Below are 15025 nucleotides of genomic sequence, written 5' to 3' on the forward strand. Positions count from 1 at the left end.
TAATGTGGATTTTCTGGTATAGTCTATTTTGTCATGTGCTTTTGTGATATCATTCTGGAGGAACGTTGTCTCATTTTTTAACTGCATTGCATTTGTGGTTTTTAAATGACAATAAACTGAATCTGAATCTGAATCCGAGTTGTTTAAACAGGCCACATGCACAACAAATTGGCGACAAGAATTATGAACCTACATCTCATCAGAATGCTGTGTTTTAGTTGATAACGGCACTCGGAGGAGAAGAGAGAGAAGGGAGATGAAAAGGAGCGACATGCGCATCTAGACAGAGCCTGCTCATGGCGCTAGCAAAAAGGACACGTGAGTCAAGTGGAACATGCAGTGACTGCAAGGAGCTAGCTAAAAAGAAAACAAGGAAACACGGGGATAAATTAACATAACAAAGATGGCGATGATTTGGAACCATTATAGCATTTGATAGTAGCATTGAAAACTGGGTAACTTACATTGAAAGAGTGGAGTTGTATTGTGATGCTAAAGGATTTAATGATGAAAAGAAAGCCAGTGTCTTACTCAGTGTTATAGGAGCAAAAACATACGGGCTGTTACGGAGCTTGTTAACCCCTGAAAATCCAGCTGACAAAACATTCAAACAAATAGTAGACACTCTCCAGCAGCATTTAAACCCCAAACCACTGGTCATCGCTGAAAGATTTAAATTTCACAAACAGAATCAGAGCAAAAATGAAAGCATTTCTGAATATTGTGCTGAATTGTGCAAATTATCAGAACATTGTCAATTTGGAGCTTGTCTATCAGACGCATGGAGGGACAAGTTAGTGTGTGGCATGCACTGTGAAACCACACAGGAGCTCCTGTGTGAAAAAGACCTTACATTAGAGAAGGCGCTGAACATTGCAGTATCATTGGAAATAGTAACACGGAGTGCTTCAGAGATGCAACAAAAATCTCTGGAATATGCTAACAAATAAAATGTCACTAAACAGAAATGAAGGAAAGAAATGTTACTGTTGTGGGAACATGTCACATGACCCTGACGACTGTTAGTTTAAAGACAAAGAATGTTTAACTGTGGCAAACAGGGCCACATTGGCAGAGCATGCAAAGCTGGTAAACAGCAGAAAAAGGACAAAATACAGAGAAACAAGAAACCCCAGAAAGGAAAATACAACAATGTACACAGAATGAAATAAAGCAGTTCTGATGAAAACAACTTAGACAAAAGTGAATTGTCCTGTCTGCAACTTCACAGCGTGAAAGAGACAGATGATGGAAGAGTAATATGGATCACTCCAAAAGTAGCAGAGTTGAGACTAAAATGGAGTTAGGCACAGGCTCAGCTTTAACAGTGATCTCTGTACACGGCTACAAAAGACTGTTTTCTCACATACCTCTGAAATGAACTAAACTACTGCTAAAGACTTACACAGGACAGAGAGTGTATCCCAAAGGTAAAATTAAAGTGACAGTGATCTACAGAGACAAAACACAGCAGCTGAACCTCTATGTACTGAAAAATGGAGGACCACTGCTGCTGGGACGTGAATGTCTCAGGAAAATCCAGTTGGATTGGCACACCATCGAGGCACTAGATGTGTCAGGAAAGGAAGGCAGCAAGGCCTCATCTGAGAGACTGTCACAAATACTTGCTGACTCTGAGGAAGTGTTCATGAAAGGAACAGGAACACTTCAGGCCATGAAGGCAAAGATTGAGATTGAGGAAAATGCACATTCAAAATTTCACAAAGCCAGACCAGTGCCATATATAATCCGTCCTACAGTAGAGGCTGAGCTGAAAAATCAGGAGCAGACTGGGGTCCTGTCAAAGGTGGATTGGAGTGAATGGGCCACGCCTATTGTTCCAGTGATGAAGAAAACCTCCAGCACAAAACCTGGAAAACCACGCAAGGTGCGCATATGTGAAGAAATTAAAGTGACCGTTAACCCAGTTCTCCGCACAGTACAGTATCCTCTACCTCGTATTGAGGACATCTTTGCTTCCCTGTCAGGAGGGGAACATTTCACAAAAATCAATTTGTCCCAGGCTTATCTTCAAATGGAAATCGATGATGCATCCGAGAAATACCTGACAATAAATACTCACAAAGGACTTTACCAGTACAACAGATTGGTGTTTGGGATAACATCAGCTCCTTCAATCTGGCAAAGGGCAATGGACCAGGTCCTGCAGGGGATTCCAGGGACTCAGTGTTACCTGGATGACATCATTGTCACCGGCAAAGATGACGACGAACATCTTTCTAACCTTGAACAAGTGCTCACCAGGTTACGAGAATATGGGCTCAGAGCTAATCGACAGAAATGTGAGTTTTTCGTAAAGGAAAACTCATACTGTGGGCATGTGATCGACAAGAATGGCTTACACATGTCTCAAGACAAGATAGAAGAGGTGCTTAAGGCACCACCACCTGAAGATGTGTCTCAGCTGAGAGACTTGGACTAGTGAACTATTACCACAAGTTCTTGCCTAACCTATCCACAGTCCTACACCCACTAAATGCACTATTACAGACAGGGGCACAATGGAAGTGGACTGAGAGCTGTGAGAAAGTGTTTCAAGAAACTAAAAGACTCATAACTTCAGAAAGGGTGCTCGCGCACTTTGACCCCTCCTTACCAATCCAACTGGCTTGTGATGCCTCGCCCCATGGGATAGGAGCTGTGTTATCGCACAAGTTTCCAGATGGCTCAGAAAGACCAATAGCCTTTGCCTCAACAACGCTAACTTCAGCTGAACGCAACTACACACAGACTGACAGAGCCTCGTGTGGGGAGTCAAGAAATACAGTCACTACCCTGTTGACTGACCATCAGCCTCTCGTGTCAATCTTCAATGCAAGGAAAGGCGTTCCAGTGATGACAGCACAAAGGCTGCAGTGATGGTCTCTGTTCTGAGGAGGTCACAGGTATGACATCGAACACAAGGGGACCAAGCAACATGGTAATGCAGATGGGTTGTCACGTTTACTGCTGCCAACTTACGAGATAACTACACAAATGGATTCAGCAGGGGTCTTTCACACAATCGTTGAACAATTACCAGTGACAAACAGCCTCATTGAAAAAGAAACACGCAATGACCCTATGTTGTCATAAGTGTATGACATCATGGTAAAGGGATGGCCAGCGCGGGGTAACACACTGTTTCCAGCCTTCTCAGTGAGGAAGGAGCGCAGTTGTCAAGTGTGTTGGGGAACACTACTGTGTGACTCACGAGTTGTGATTCCTCCCAAGCTACGCACCAGAGTGCTGGAGGAACTGCACGAGGGGCACCTGGGTACCATGAAGATGAAAGGTCTTGCTCATGCCTATGTGTGGTGGCCAGGAATCAATAAACAGATTGTGGACTTGACCAGGAACTGCTCTGGATGTCAAAAGATCCAGAACACACCACCACAATCCCCTATCCATCCATGGGAGTGGCTCTCATCACCATGGCAACAAGTGCACATCGACTTTGCTGGACCATTCATGGACTCTATCTTTTTAATTGCCGTTGATGCACATTCCAAATGGCCAGATGTCATCAAAATGAAGACAACCACATCGGAAAACACCATTACAGTGCTGAGGACCACGTTCGCCAGGAATGGCAAACCAGAACAAATCTGCACAGACAATGGACGACAATTTGTCTCCGAAGGATTCCGAAGTTTTGTGAAGGACAATGGAATCAAGCACTTTCCATCTGTCCCTTACCATCTATCCACAAGTGGCTTGGCCGAAAGATTTGTGCAGACATTCAAGAAAGCCATCAAGGCAATGGACGGTGAAAATCGACCAGTGCAACACAAGATAGACAACTTCCTCCTTGCCTATCGTAATGCAGTACATGCAACCACTAATCAGACTCCAGAGATGACTTTTCTGAACAGGAACCTGAGGTCCCGCATGGATCTTCTCAAACCAGATGTATGGCGTGATGTGGAGAACAGACAGTTCAAACACTTGAATGCTAAGTCAACATGGAGCTTCAATGTGGAACAGTCAGTTCTTGCACGTGATTACCGGACTGAAAAGTGGCAGCTGGGTACAATTTCCGCCATAGACGGTCCACTGATGTATACAGTACAGGTGGGAGAGAACGTATGGAGACGTCATATGGACCAAATCCTGGATGCTCAGGTGAAAAACACACCACCACCTTGCCCGGACTCCTCGACATAGAAGCAAACACTCCTGATGTGACCACATCAGCCTCATCTACAGATAAACCTGTCATCAGTGCTGATGACCCACCTGATGTACCTGTGGAGACTCATTCCCCAAAGCAAACGTTTCAGGACAGACGTTACCCAAAGAGGCAGAGAAGACCTCCCCAGAGACTTGAGCTCTAAATGGGTCTTAGACCAAAAGTAAAAAAAGAAAAAGGCTTGTTACAATTTGATATTATTAAGTTACTTCGTTATAATTTGTAAACAAATGGTAGGCGTTTGTATGTTTAAGGGTGAACATATTTGTTTAGCATAGTGCACCAGTACAAAAAGTCAATACACTATTAAATAAAAGGGGAGGAGTGTACCGTATTGACTACGTTATAAGGGACTACTTTATGTTGTAGTAACATGTCATTGCATGTGCTATTAGGCGTGTATGGATCTGTATGTGTGTGCCAAGTTCGGACTCTACCAGTAAAGAACCATAAAACTTAGCTCCCGTCTCCAGTGTTTTTATTAATAACATAGTTGTGTAAACAGGCCACATACACAACAGGCCAACTCCTCTCTCGTACCACTATAACTTCCTTTACTCCACTGAAATACTGCTGTGTCAGACTTTACTTTCTCCCTATGAAATTTCAGGTTGAACTCAATCATAGTGTGACCACTGCCTCCTAAGCATGGCTCCCTAATTGCCACCATTTCATTACGTAATGCCCAATCCAGTACAGCTGATCACCCAGTAGGCCCAACAACAAATTGCTATAAAAACCATATCATAGGCATTTAGTAAATTCACTCGAGAGCCATTATCAATCTGATTTTCCCCCAATCGATCTGTATGACTATCATAACATTGCCCTTTTGACACACCTTTTCTATTTCCCAGTTGTAATCTATAGTCCCCATCCCAGTTACTGTTTGGAGGCCTGTATATAACTGCCATCAGGGCTGTTATACCCTTGTAAGTTTCTTAACTCAACCCAAAGGATTCAACATCTTGCACTCCAATGTCACATCTTTCTAATGATTTGTTGCTATGCTTTGCCAGCAGAGCCACACCACTCCCTCTGCCTACCTTCTTATCTCTCCAATACAGTGTGTAACCTTGGACATTCAGCTTCCAACTACAACGTTCTTCAGTCACGGTTCAGTGATGCCCACATCATACCCAACAATCTGTAAAAGCACAAGATCACCCACCTTATTTCTTATACTCTATGCATTGAGATGTAACATGCTGAGTGCTGTATTTGCTACCCTTTTAGATTCTGCATCACTAATGCACTGATACTCACCCTGCCTGCCTGCCTGCCCTTCCTGACAGTCTGACTGCGTGTTATCTTTACTTTTTTACCATCCATCCCGTCCTGAGTTCCTTCACTCCAAATTAATTTAAACCCTCCCCAACAGTTCTAACAAATCTGCTGGCGAGAATATTTGTCCCCCTTAGGTTTAGGTGCAACCTGTCCCTTTTGTACAGCTCATACTGCCCCCAGAAGAGAGCCCAATGATCCAAGAACCTGAAGCCCTGCCCCCTGCACCAGCTTCTCAGCCACGCATTTATCCGCCAAATCATCCTGTCTCTACCCTCACTGGCGCGTGGCACAGGTAGCAATCCAGAAATTACCAACCTGGAGGTCCTGCTTCTGAGCTTTCTGGTTGGCTCTCTAACTTCTCTCTTTAGGACTTCTTTGCTTTTCCTTCCTATATTAGTTGGTCATCCCTCAGCAGTTGTGCATCTTTGTGTATCGGATGCAGCACTTTCTTAAAAGAGGATGTACTTTAAGTACTCTTATTGTCAAGTGCAGTGGAACATCCTGAGATGTTGAAAGGTGCTATCTGAAAGCCAAGCCACATTTCTTCCTTACTGAATGATCTAATTAGTGATTTTAAGAAATCAATGTACAGAAACTGCATTCAACAAACTTTATTTCAAATGGTTTTAAAAAAAAGAGACAAATTGTCATTTTGAAAGTTTGCTCAAGTAGCCAAAGTTGAATTTTGTGCTCATCCATGATCAAATAGATAACATTCTCAACAAGGACATTCACAGATGCAGTGCCATATTAATCTGCGGTCGTAAGCAGTAAGGCTTTAGTTATTTTAATAAGCTTAATTTGTTAAGTTTAATAATCAAACTGCCCTGAAACAATGCAACATATAGAAGAAATTTTGAACTTGAAATTGTAGCACCCCTTGCAGCAGAACTGAAGCATTCAAAAATTCAACTTACTATCATGTTGAAAAAATTATCAAATTATATTCATTAATGCATATTCATTACCCTTATTAGTGTTTTTTTGGAAATTACAAGAGTGGCTTTTTTATTTTAAAGTATTCTAAAAAAACTTATTTAAAACCTTTTTTAAAAGACAGTTTTACACTGCATTGAATCCTACAGTTACTTGTCCAACACTGTTCCCTCTAAGCTGAGCGGGTGTGCGACGGCACATAGCTGAAATGCTCCTGCACACATAGCCTTTGTTGTGGCTCAGCTGGAATATTCTTTAATATTGATACGATTTTGAAATTATGCTGATGATTTTCACATCTGTTGATCAATTACAGGGTATTTCACAATTACACTATGCTAATTAATAATATCCAGAAATTTTGTACCAAACCCTTTAGTTTGAAGTATTTGAAAGTTTCAACATATTTACATTTTCAGTGTTTCAGGTAAAAACACTGTTACAAATTGTAGCAATAAACACAGAATGGAAATCTCATTGTTAATACACTGCCGGCCCACTGAGCACCAATACCACCTAAGTTTTTTTTTAAATTACGAAATGTGAAAGATTCTTGGTTGTACTGCATTTCATTATGCCTTCAATTAATATAAAATCAAAAGATGTGATTTTTCAACTTTCATTCTAAATATTCATAGCATGCATATTGCAAAAAAATACAATTTAAAGTGCTCTGCCGTTTTCAGGCTGTGTAAGAATTTCCTGCTCCGAGCAATGGTAGGTCCACACATCTGATTAAAAAAAAAATTGAGGGAACGTTGGCCAGTTTTGGTCAGTGCACATCATGCTTAATTGACTTTGGTTTCCCAGGATAGGGAAAGGGAAAATTATTCTAGTTCACATTCATTTGCCCTGACCAATGGTGGAAAAAGTTTGTGTCACCTCCTCGTGGGAACAGGTTTAACTATTATGCCATCCTCCCTTCCCAGCAGTTGCTTCCCTCACTCCATTACAGAGGTTGTCACGTTAGAGCAAATGAACAATGCCCAAAAACTTGAAGGAAGTTGACCGGCAATAGTGAAACTACACTTCAGTGAAGAGAGAAGTGAAACAGTGGAAATTGAAAAATAATTTGGCATACAATGTTAAATCCCAAGTGCAGAAACCTCAAATTATGATTTAGATTGCAAGAGAGTCATGAAATGTTAAAGAACAAATGTGCATTTTCTTCTTGCTGTCATCAATATGTTTGCTTCAAGAGAAAACAGAAATTGATAATCAGCTTTTTTAAAAATCTTCAAAGTTTTGAAATACCTGCATGTGCTCTTATGTTTGTTCGATAAATAACAAAATAGGACCTCATTTATCCTGCCACAAATCAAGTAACCATTTTTTTTTGAAATAACCTCACAAAAGAAACAATATTTTTTATTTTAAAAAATATTAATACTTCCCTTGATTCCACTGCTAATATAAAAAATTTGGTGTAAATGTTTGGAGAAATTGCTATGATTATGCAAAATGAAACAAAAGACAATAATAATGAATCCAGTATTGTGTGAATTTATAAACTAAAAGGAAATTACAGAATAAGTATCATTATTACAAAAAATGTTGATAAAGGGTACTGGAAAATCCAAAATGCATTATTGAAAATAACTGTGCCAAGTGGGTTACCTGTCTCTGTTTTTAAAAAAATGGTAAAACTTGTCAGTAAAAGGAAGTATAAAAGTAAATGCTGAACCTCTACACAAAATACTAAGGTTGAAGAAAAGTAGTTCAAAGTTGGAACTCTGGCCAATCAGATTTATTCACTGAAACGCACTGCTGATTTAAGAAAGATTCAAACATGAATCCACAGGTCAGGACCAAGGGTAATTTACATTCTATCCTTCAGATAGTATGTAAATATCCATGCATCAATTAAAATGTGTATAATACTGAATTTATAGATATCACAATACTGAAATGGACAGCATAGATGATAACCTGGGATCACACATTCACAAAATCAAACAAGCAGCCTACAAGCCATACCCAGAGAACAAGTAAAAAGGTTAGCCTTTGACTGAAAGACGAATTCTTCCACATTCCGTGGGTATTGTAAAGTCTCTGTAACACGGCCATAGATACCTTCCTCCCAATAAGCCTTAGTAATGGGGGGAAGAAAAATCTATTCTTATAATATCTTGGTTAGCTGGCTGGTACCCCATTTCCTCTTCCAATGTAATAGACACCACTTGTCACCATCTTCCTGTTCTCAGCCAGAAAATACTTCTATATTATTTGTAATTTGTTCTGCTAGACGGCGAACTCCACATATGTACTTTCCTTTGCAATGCAAATACGCACACAAATAAGTTATTACAGCAGTCTTAACTATTAAAGTCCAGGGGCATTTATCCTCTCGTATTAAAAAGTAACAAATTGGGATTTTTGGGACAAATGCTATACAGCATGCTCCATAAGTACATTAAATATTTGCCTCCCTTTTTCAGTAGTATGTGACAAGTAAAGTTATTCTGAATAAAGCTAAATATAAGCAAATAGTCAGCTCTTCAAGATAATATGCCCATTTAATTCATGTCTATACCTGGACTAAAAATATTGAACAGCTATATTTAGTTCATTTCTACATTTAAAACACTTTCCCTCCTTGAAGAGAAATCTGTGGTCTACTAATTATGAAAAAGACACAATTTTATAACAAAATAAATACCAGGACATTCTAAAATATATAACTATTTATAAAACTATACAATTTTTTTCCATGCACTGGGCTATATTTCTGCTTATTTAACCTGGGTCCTGGCCATATCAGTTAAAAATTTATAGTCTGCTACAGATTTTAATAAAGACCAAAGCCAAAATATTATTGAAATTAATTGGAAGTCTGTTTTCACACCCAACTTCTGAAGCAGGCACTAATTCAATCCCATACTGCTGTGCGCTTGGTTTGTCAGGAACATCTTCAGCACCAAACTTGAAGCACAGTCTAAAAGCCACATACACCAAAAGGTATTCTGGATGTAAAGGAGCGAGGTACACTGAGCTACATATGCAGAGCCGAAAGACTTCGGCATTACCGACAACCATCCTCGGTTGCAGTGCACAGTTATGAAGTACCAAAATGGATGAGTTGCTTTGGAGTTCTAAATTCAATTTGTTTCAAGCACTCTCGGGGGGAAAACAGTCTTAGGAGTAACTCTCATTTTCCTGCCAGGTTGTCATCCATTGTTTCTTGTCTTGTTTCTTGCTTAATTTTTCATCCTCAAAGGGTTGTCGTTCTTCTTTCCGGATTCGAACTGCGTGGTACTTTGGAACATTGTCTTCATAATGGGAGCGTTTAAAAAATCCACACTGTAAATGTGCAAAATAGAATTAAAAGATTCAGTTGTTTATAATATTGTATCCCTAGGAAAAGCTCTGGTACATGCAATCCTGTCAAAGAATACCAAGATAGTTATTAACACCAGCAATTAATGTTGCAGCAATAATGCCAAACCGGTCATTAGCCCACAGCCCTGCAAAACCCAAAGCAAAGAGAAACCTCAAGCTCTATTATTTTCTAAAGAACAATAAAAACATTATAATCTTTAGAAAAGTGAAAAGAATTTTACTGCAGCTGAGTCAGCTAACTGGTCGGGAACAGCACAGCAGATTAGGTTTTACAATCAAAATTTTTCATGTACACAAATGGCAATGTATTCAATTACAAAATTGTATAAAGTACCTTAAATTCTTCCCAAATTAAATTTTATGTAGTAGGGCAATATTTAAGGGATGAATGCCAATAAATATTAGTAACAGAAGTTACTTTTTCCAAAATGGAAAAAAAAAATTCCCCTCCAGTACTGACTCTGGTAAACTGGACTCTACTTTTGTAAGAAAAGATTAAAACTACAAATATCTTACTAATATCATTAAATAGAACTATGATAACTCAGAAGCTTGAACAGTTGTTCAGAAAAGACAAGTACAATTTAAAAGGCAACAGATTGACTATTTCAGGAAAAAAAATGTACTTCTACAATTAATTCTGGCAGCTGGAACCTGTGGAAGAACAGAAGTATAACTTAAAGGGCAAGCACCATATCCCAAACAAGATCCATGCAAAGGAAGCTACAGTGAAGTTGCATAAGCATTAAACAGTTCCAAAAAATTATGCCAATATCTTCAAATAGTTATAAACCATTTGTATTTGATCATTCTTCTTTGTGAAGAATGGCATTTTAAATTCAGGTACTATTAGCAATTATTCATTAAAAACAAGTGTATAATTGTACAGTTTAGAGTCAGATATTCAAAATTGTTTCCCCATGTTCTTTAAACATCAGAGCAATTTATTTTTATAGTATCCACGCCCCAATAGGTTTTGTTTAGGTGTTAATGCTATCAATCTGTGAGACTGTCCCTTTTGAGGAAGAGAAAGATCAAAGTGATGCCAAGCTCTATACACCATGCTGCTCCAAGCCAAGAATCAGACCAATGGACTATTTACCAAACCAGTGACTGAAGCAAGTCAACATTACGCATCAGTAGTCAGTCTTTCTTTGTCAGATGGCTGAACATTGATCTCAGCCTTGTGATACCTGGCGTCATTTTGGGAATCTTTGCTTTTGCCGAAGAAACCAAACTACAAGATATAATTGTTTAATAATCAAGTTCTTTTCGTAAAGCCACTTTTCAGTACACACTGTTGTTAAAAGTTGAACATTTACTGGAAATCTGTGCATTATCACAGAAAATTTCAATTCAAAACAGAAAACTCAGGTATTTTTAAAATACATTGTCTAAAACTAAAGAAGAGACGAAGCATGCACTGGCAATTCTATAATCACAAGTTCATAATAGTCAGACTCAAAATATTCATGATGTTCTTTAAACCCAAATGTTAGCTGAAATCTTATAATTAATTTACTTTGATGCAGAGTAGAATTCAGTCAAGATCCAATGGTAAAACTATTACTTTCACAGAGTGACATTCAGCACCAGGTTCGAAACAAGCACAACATTCACATCTCTCAAATCAAAGTAGTTAAGTGACCACTTGCACCATTCAAAAAAATACAGTCTGAGTCCATGGAACGACTTTAAAGTGAGATGTTGAATCAATACACGTATTGAGAAAATAGAAATCATGCTCAGGATGCTGCTGGCCTGTCAAAAAATTTCTTGAAAGAAAGTGTAAGCCTCTTTCTCAAATTTTGGAAACCCATGCTGAAGACAGAGAATTTTGCAATTTTGGCCCAACGACGACAAATTGACTGGATGCCATGTGATGAAAGCAAAAAACTTGTTTATTGATGCAAAAAAATCTGTGCTACCCAAGGGTCTCAGGACCCTGGTTTGTAAAGTGCTAGGGGAAAAAAAAAAATTCTCGGCAAATCATTAATATGCTTCTTAAAAATACCATGCCCAGCAGCTACATCGTGCTGGTGATGCAAGATTGATTGGTACAATCACCATCATAAACAAATGGACTTTTTTTCTCTGGGATGTTGTTGAACTTTGAGTGTTCGAGTTCCAACTATCAAGGCAAATGCAAAGCATTCCATCGTGCTCTTTATATGCCCGAGGGGCAAAAAGCATTTAATAAAATAAGAGGATCAGCTCAATTATTGCCATGTTGTAAAATCTATTGTATTTATATACCGAATACAGTTAAATTCCTGGTCAATGATTACCTCTCCTCCTCCAACTCAGTACAGACCAGGTGTGCCAACATTATGGCATTCAAGTACAACTGGCCTTCTTGTTGGAGACGGCCACTGTCAGATGTGTGAAAAATTTTGAGATACAGTACAGTAATTAGCCAAACAAGCCCACACTGCCCAATTACACCCATGTAATCAAGCAACCTAATAGCCTATACATCTTAGGAATGTGGAAGGAAACTGGATCACTGGAGGAAACCCATACGGTCATGGGAGGAGCGCGCAAACTCCTTACAGACAGCAGTGGAATTGAACCCGAGTTTTTATTTCGTTTCTAGCACGTCCACATCTTCTCTCAGAAAGGTGGATGAAGGACTTGCAATGCTGCGGAGTAGAATGCATTTGGATTTGGATTCGTTTGTAATGGAGTGGCAGTGCCTTTCCTAATCAGTGCTTTGTGTGGCTAGAGGAGAACCAGATGGCAGTTTGAGGAACCTCAAAGAGAATTACATGTTACGGAATCATTGTACATCAGTAATTCTGTTACTTTGATTTTAATAGTCAGGAGCACTCTTCGGTAAATATTAGATGGTATTACTATTCTGCACTGGAACAACTGATTGTGGGTATGGCAAGTTCCAGAGCACATTATCAGCACTGCAGCTGAATGTTATAGCTCTGCCATACTTCTACTGAATCCATTACTCTCAGGGTGATAGTAAGAGAATGAAGCTGGTTGGACACCATCTTCTGGGATGGTCTAAACGTCCGAAAGGTAGCAGAACGCAGGACTGCAGACTATGAGCCAAACCCCATGGTTATGAAGGGTCAAGCCAAGAACCAGTTAGCTTCAGACCCTTTTTAAGTTGATCTGAATGTTGTTTTAATTCTTTTAATTTTAAAAATTAAAGGACAAAAATATCAATGACTGTTGATTTTAGAATATTTCTAAATATCAAAGACAATCTGTTTTTGACAGCCACTAGGTCAGGACCCACGGCTAAGCTTAATGCCACTGTTTCGTTCAGCCATTTCAGATCTCATCCTCCTAATCCTTTCGCTGCATGGCAGGGTTTAACCTGAAGGTCCAGTATGGGTTCTCACCATTGAATTTGGAACAGCACTTCCAGCATATTCTCCTTGATGTAAATAAGAAAGGCAGGTGCTATTTTCTTCTTGGGTTAGAATTCTGGGCTAGCATGGGCATACTCTAGGCCAAAATCAATTCCCACTTGCGAGTTAAATAACAGTCACTGGCTATTAAAAAAGCAAACCATGTCCAACTAAGATAAATGCCAAAAATACATCAAAGATTCTAGATGGATTGACCCAGTTGCAGTAACTGGGTTTTGGGTCCATGGGAATAAAAGGCTGGGTGCACTCACCTTCCATAATAAAAATATTAAAAGTGCCAACAACAAAATTCCAAACAGGATGGCAACAAAAATGATCCACCAAGGAACTCCAAAATAATGGCTCACTGTTTCTTCAGGAAATACTGTAACCCGTACCTGAAAGAATATTTTTTAAAAAGTTAACCACCATTTAAAATTATCCTGTTTCATGAAGGGTCAACCACTTGAAAGGTGCTTGTTCAAGCACATTGACAAAATTCTGGTCTGTGAGGATCAGTCATTAAGAAACAGATAAATTCTTTCATGGATAGGTCTGGTCCTTGGGTTGAAACTCTTAAATTGGATAAAGACCAATTATGATGGTATCAAAAAGTATCCGGCAAGTGTGGACTGGGACAGGTTGTCTGCTGGCAAAGGTGTGCTTGGTAAGTGGGAGGCCTTCAAAAGTGAAATTTTGAGAATACAGAGTTTGTATGTTCCTGTCAGAATAAAAGCCAAGAATAGCAGGTTTAGAGAACCTTAGAGATATTGAAGGCCATGGTTAAGAAGAAGGAGACACATAGCAGGTACAGGCAGCAAGGAAGAAAAAGAGAAACTCAAGTACAAGAAATGCAAGACAACGCTTCAAAATACAAGATTGTTTAATGTCATTTCCTGCACACAAATGTAGAGTCTATAGAAGTGAGGCAAAGTCGCAGTAAAGTCATGGACCCTAAACAGATTACAGAGGAAGTGGTGTTTGCTGTCTTGAGGCACATTAGGGTGGATAAATCTACTGGGCCTGACAACGTGTTCCCTTGGACCTTGTGGGAGGCTAGTGCAGAAATTGCAGGGGCCCTAGCGGAGAGATTTAAGACATCCTTATCCATGGGTGAGGTGTAGGAAGATTGGAGGATTGCCAGTGTTGTTTCAGTGTTGAAGAAAGGATCCAAGAACAAGTCTGGAAATTGTAGGCCAGTGAGCCTAGCTACCAGCCCAACCGGTAAAAAGTGCTGTAAAGTGGCAGATGGAATTTAATGCAGACAAGTGTGAAGTGTTGCACTTTGGAAGGGCAAGCCAGAGTAAGATTTGCACGGTGAGTGGTAGAGCACTGAGGAGTGTGGATCTGGGCACACAGATCCATAATTCCTTGAAAGTGGCATCATAGGTAGACAGGATTATAAAGAGAACTTTTGGCAAACTGGCCTTCACAAATCAAAGTGTTAAGTACAGGAGATGGGATGTTATGTTGAAGTTGTACTAGATGTTGGTGAGGCATAACTTGGGAGTATTGTGTGAATTTCTGGTCACAGGACTACAGGAAATGTATCAACAAAAAAGTACAGAGAAAATCTACGAGGGTGTTGGCAGGACTTGAAGACCCGAGTTATAAGGAAAGTTTGAAAGCAGTTCAGAGAATAAGGGGAGACTTGACAGAGGTATACAAAATTAAGAGGGATATGGATAGATTAAATGCAAGTAGACCTTTCCCTCTGAGGTTGAGTGGGACTAAAACTATAGGTCATGGATTAAGGGTGAAAGGTGAAATGTCTAAGAGGGACATGAGGGGCAACTTCTTCTCTTAACAACTATGTGATACATCTATTGAAACAATCTTCCAACAAGAGTAGCTGCAAAGAAATGACAACAACTTGAACATTTAAGTCTTAAACTTGAAA

General features: G+C 39.4%; 1 protein-coding gene across 2 annotated transcripts in view; it reads right to left on the minus strand.

Moving 5' to 3' along the window:
• Nucleotides 1-6075: 6075 nt before the first annotated feature.
• Nucleotides 6076-15025, minus strand: part of LOC140728462 (integrin alpha-6-like) — a 94818-nt gene continuing 85868 nt past the window's right edge. Inside the window, exons 24-26 of one of the 2 annotated variants that reach the window (XM_073047216.1) lie at nt 13398-13523; nt 10857-10991; nt 9580-9715 (exon numbers count right to left, since the gene is read on the minus strand). In XM_073047216.1, the coding sequence (XP_072903317.1) occupies nt 10884-10991; nt 13398-13523 (234 nt within the window). In that variant the 3' untranslated portion in view covers nt 9580-9715; nt 10857-10883. Of the gene's footprint in view, nt 9716-10856; nt 10992-13397; nt 13524-15025 lie in introns of both variants that reach the window. The other variant, XM_073047215.1, reaches the window with a different exon arrangement.

The sequence above is a fragment of the Hemitrygon akajei genome, chromosome 5 (genome assembly GCF_048418815.1).
Source record: "Hemitrygon akajei chromosome 5, sHemAka1.3, whole genome shotgun sequence".
NCBI classification, from domain to species: domain Eukaryota; kingdom Metazoa; phylum Chordata; class Chondrichthyes; order Myliobatiformes; family Dasyatidae; genus Hemitrygon; species Hemitrygon akajei.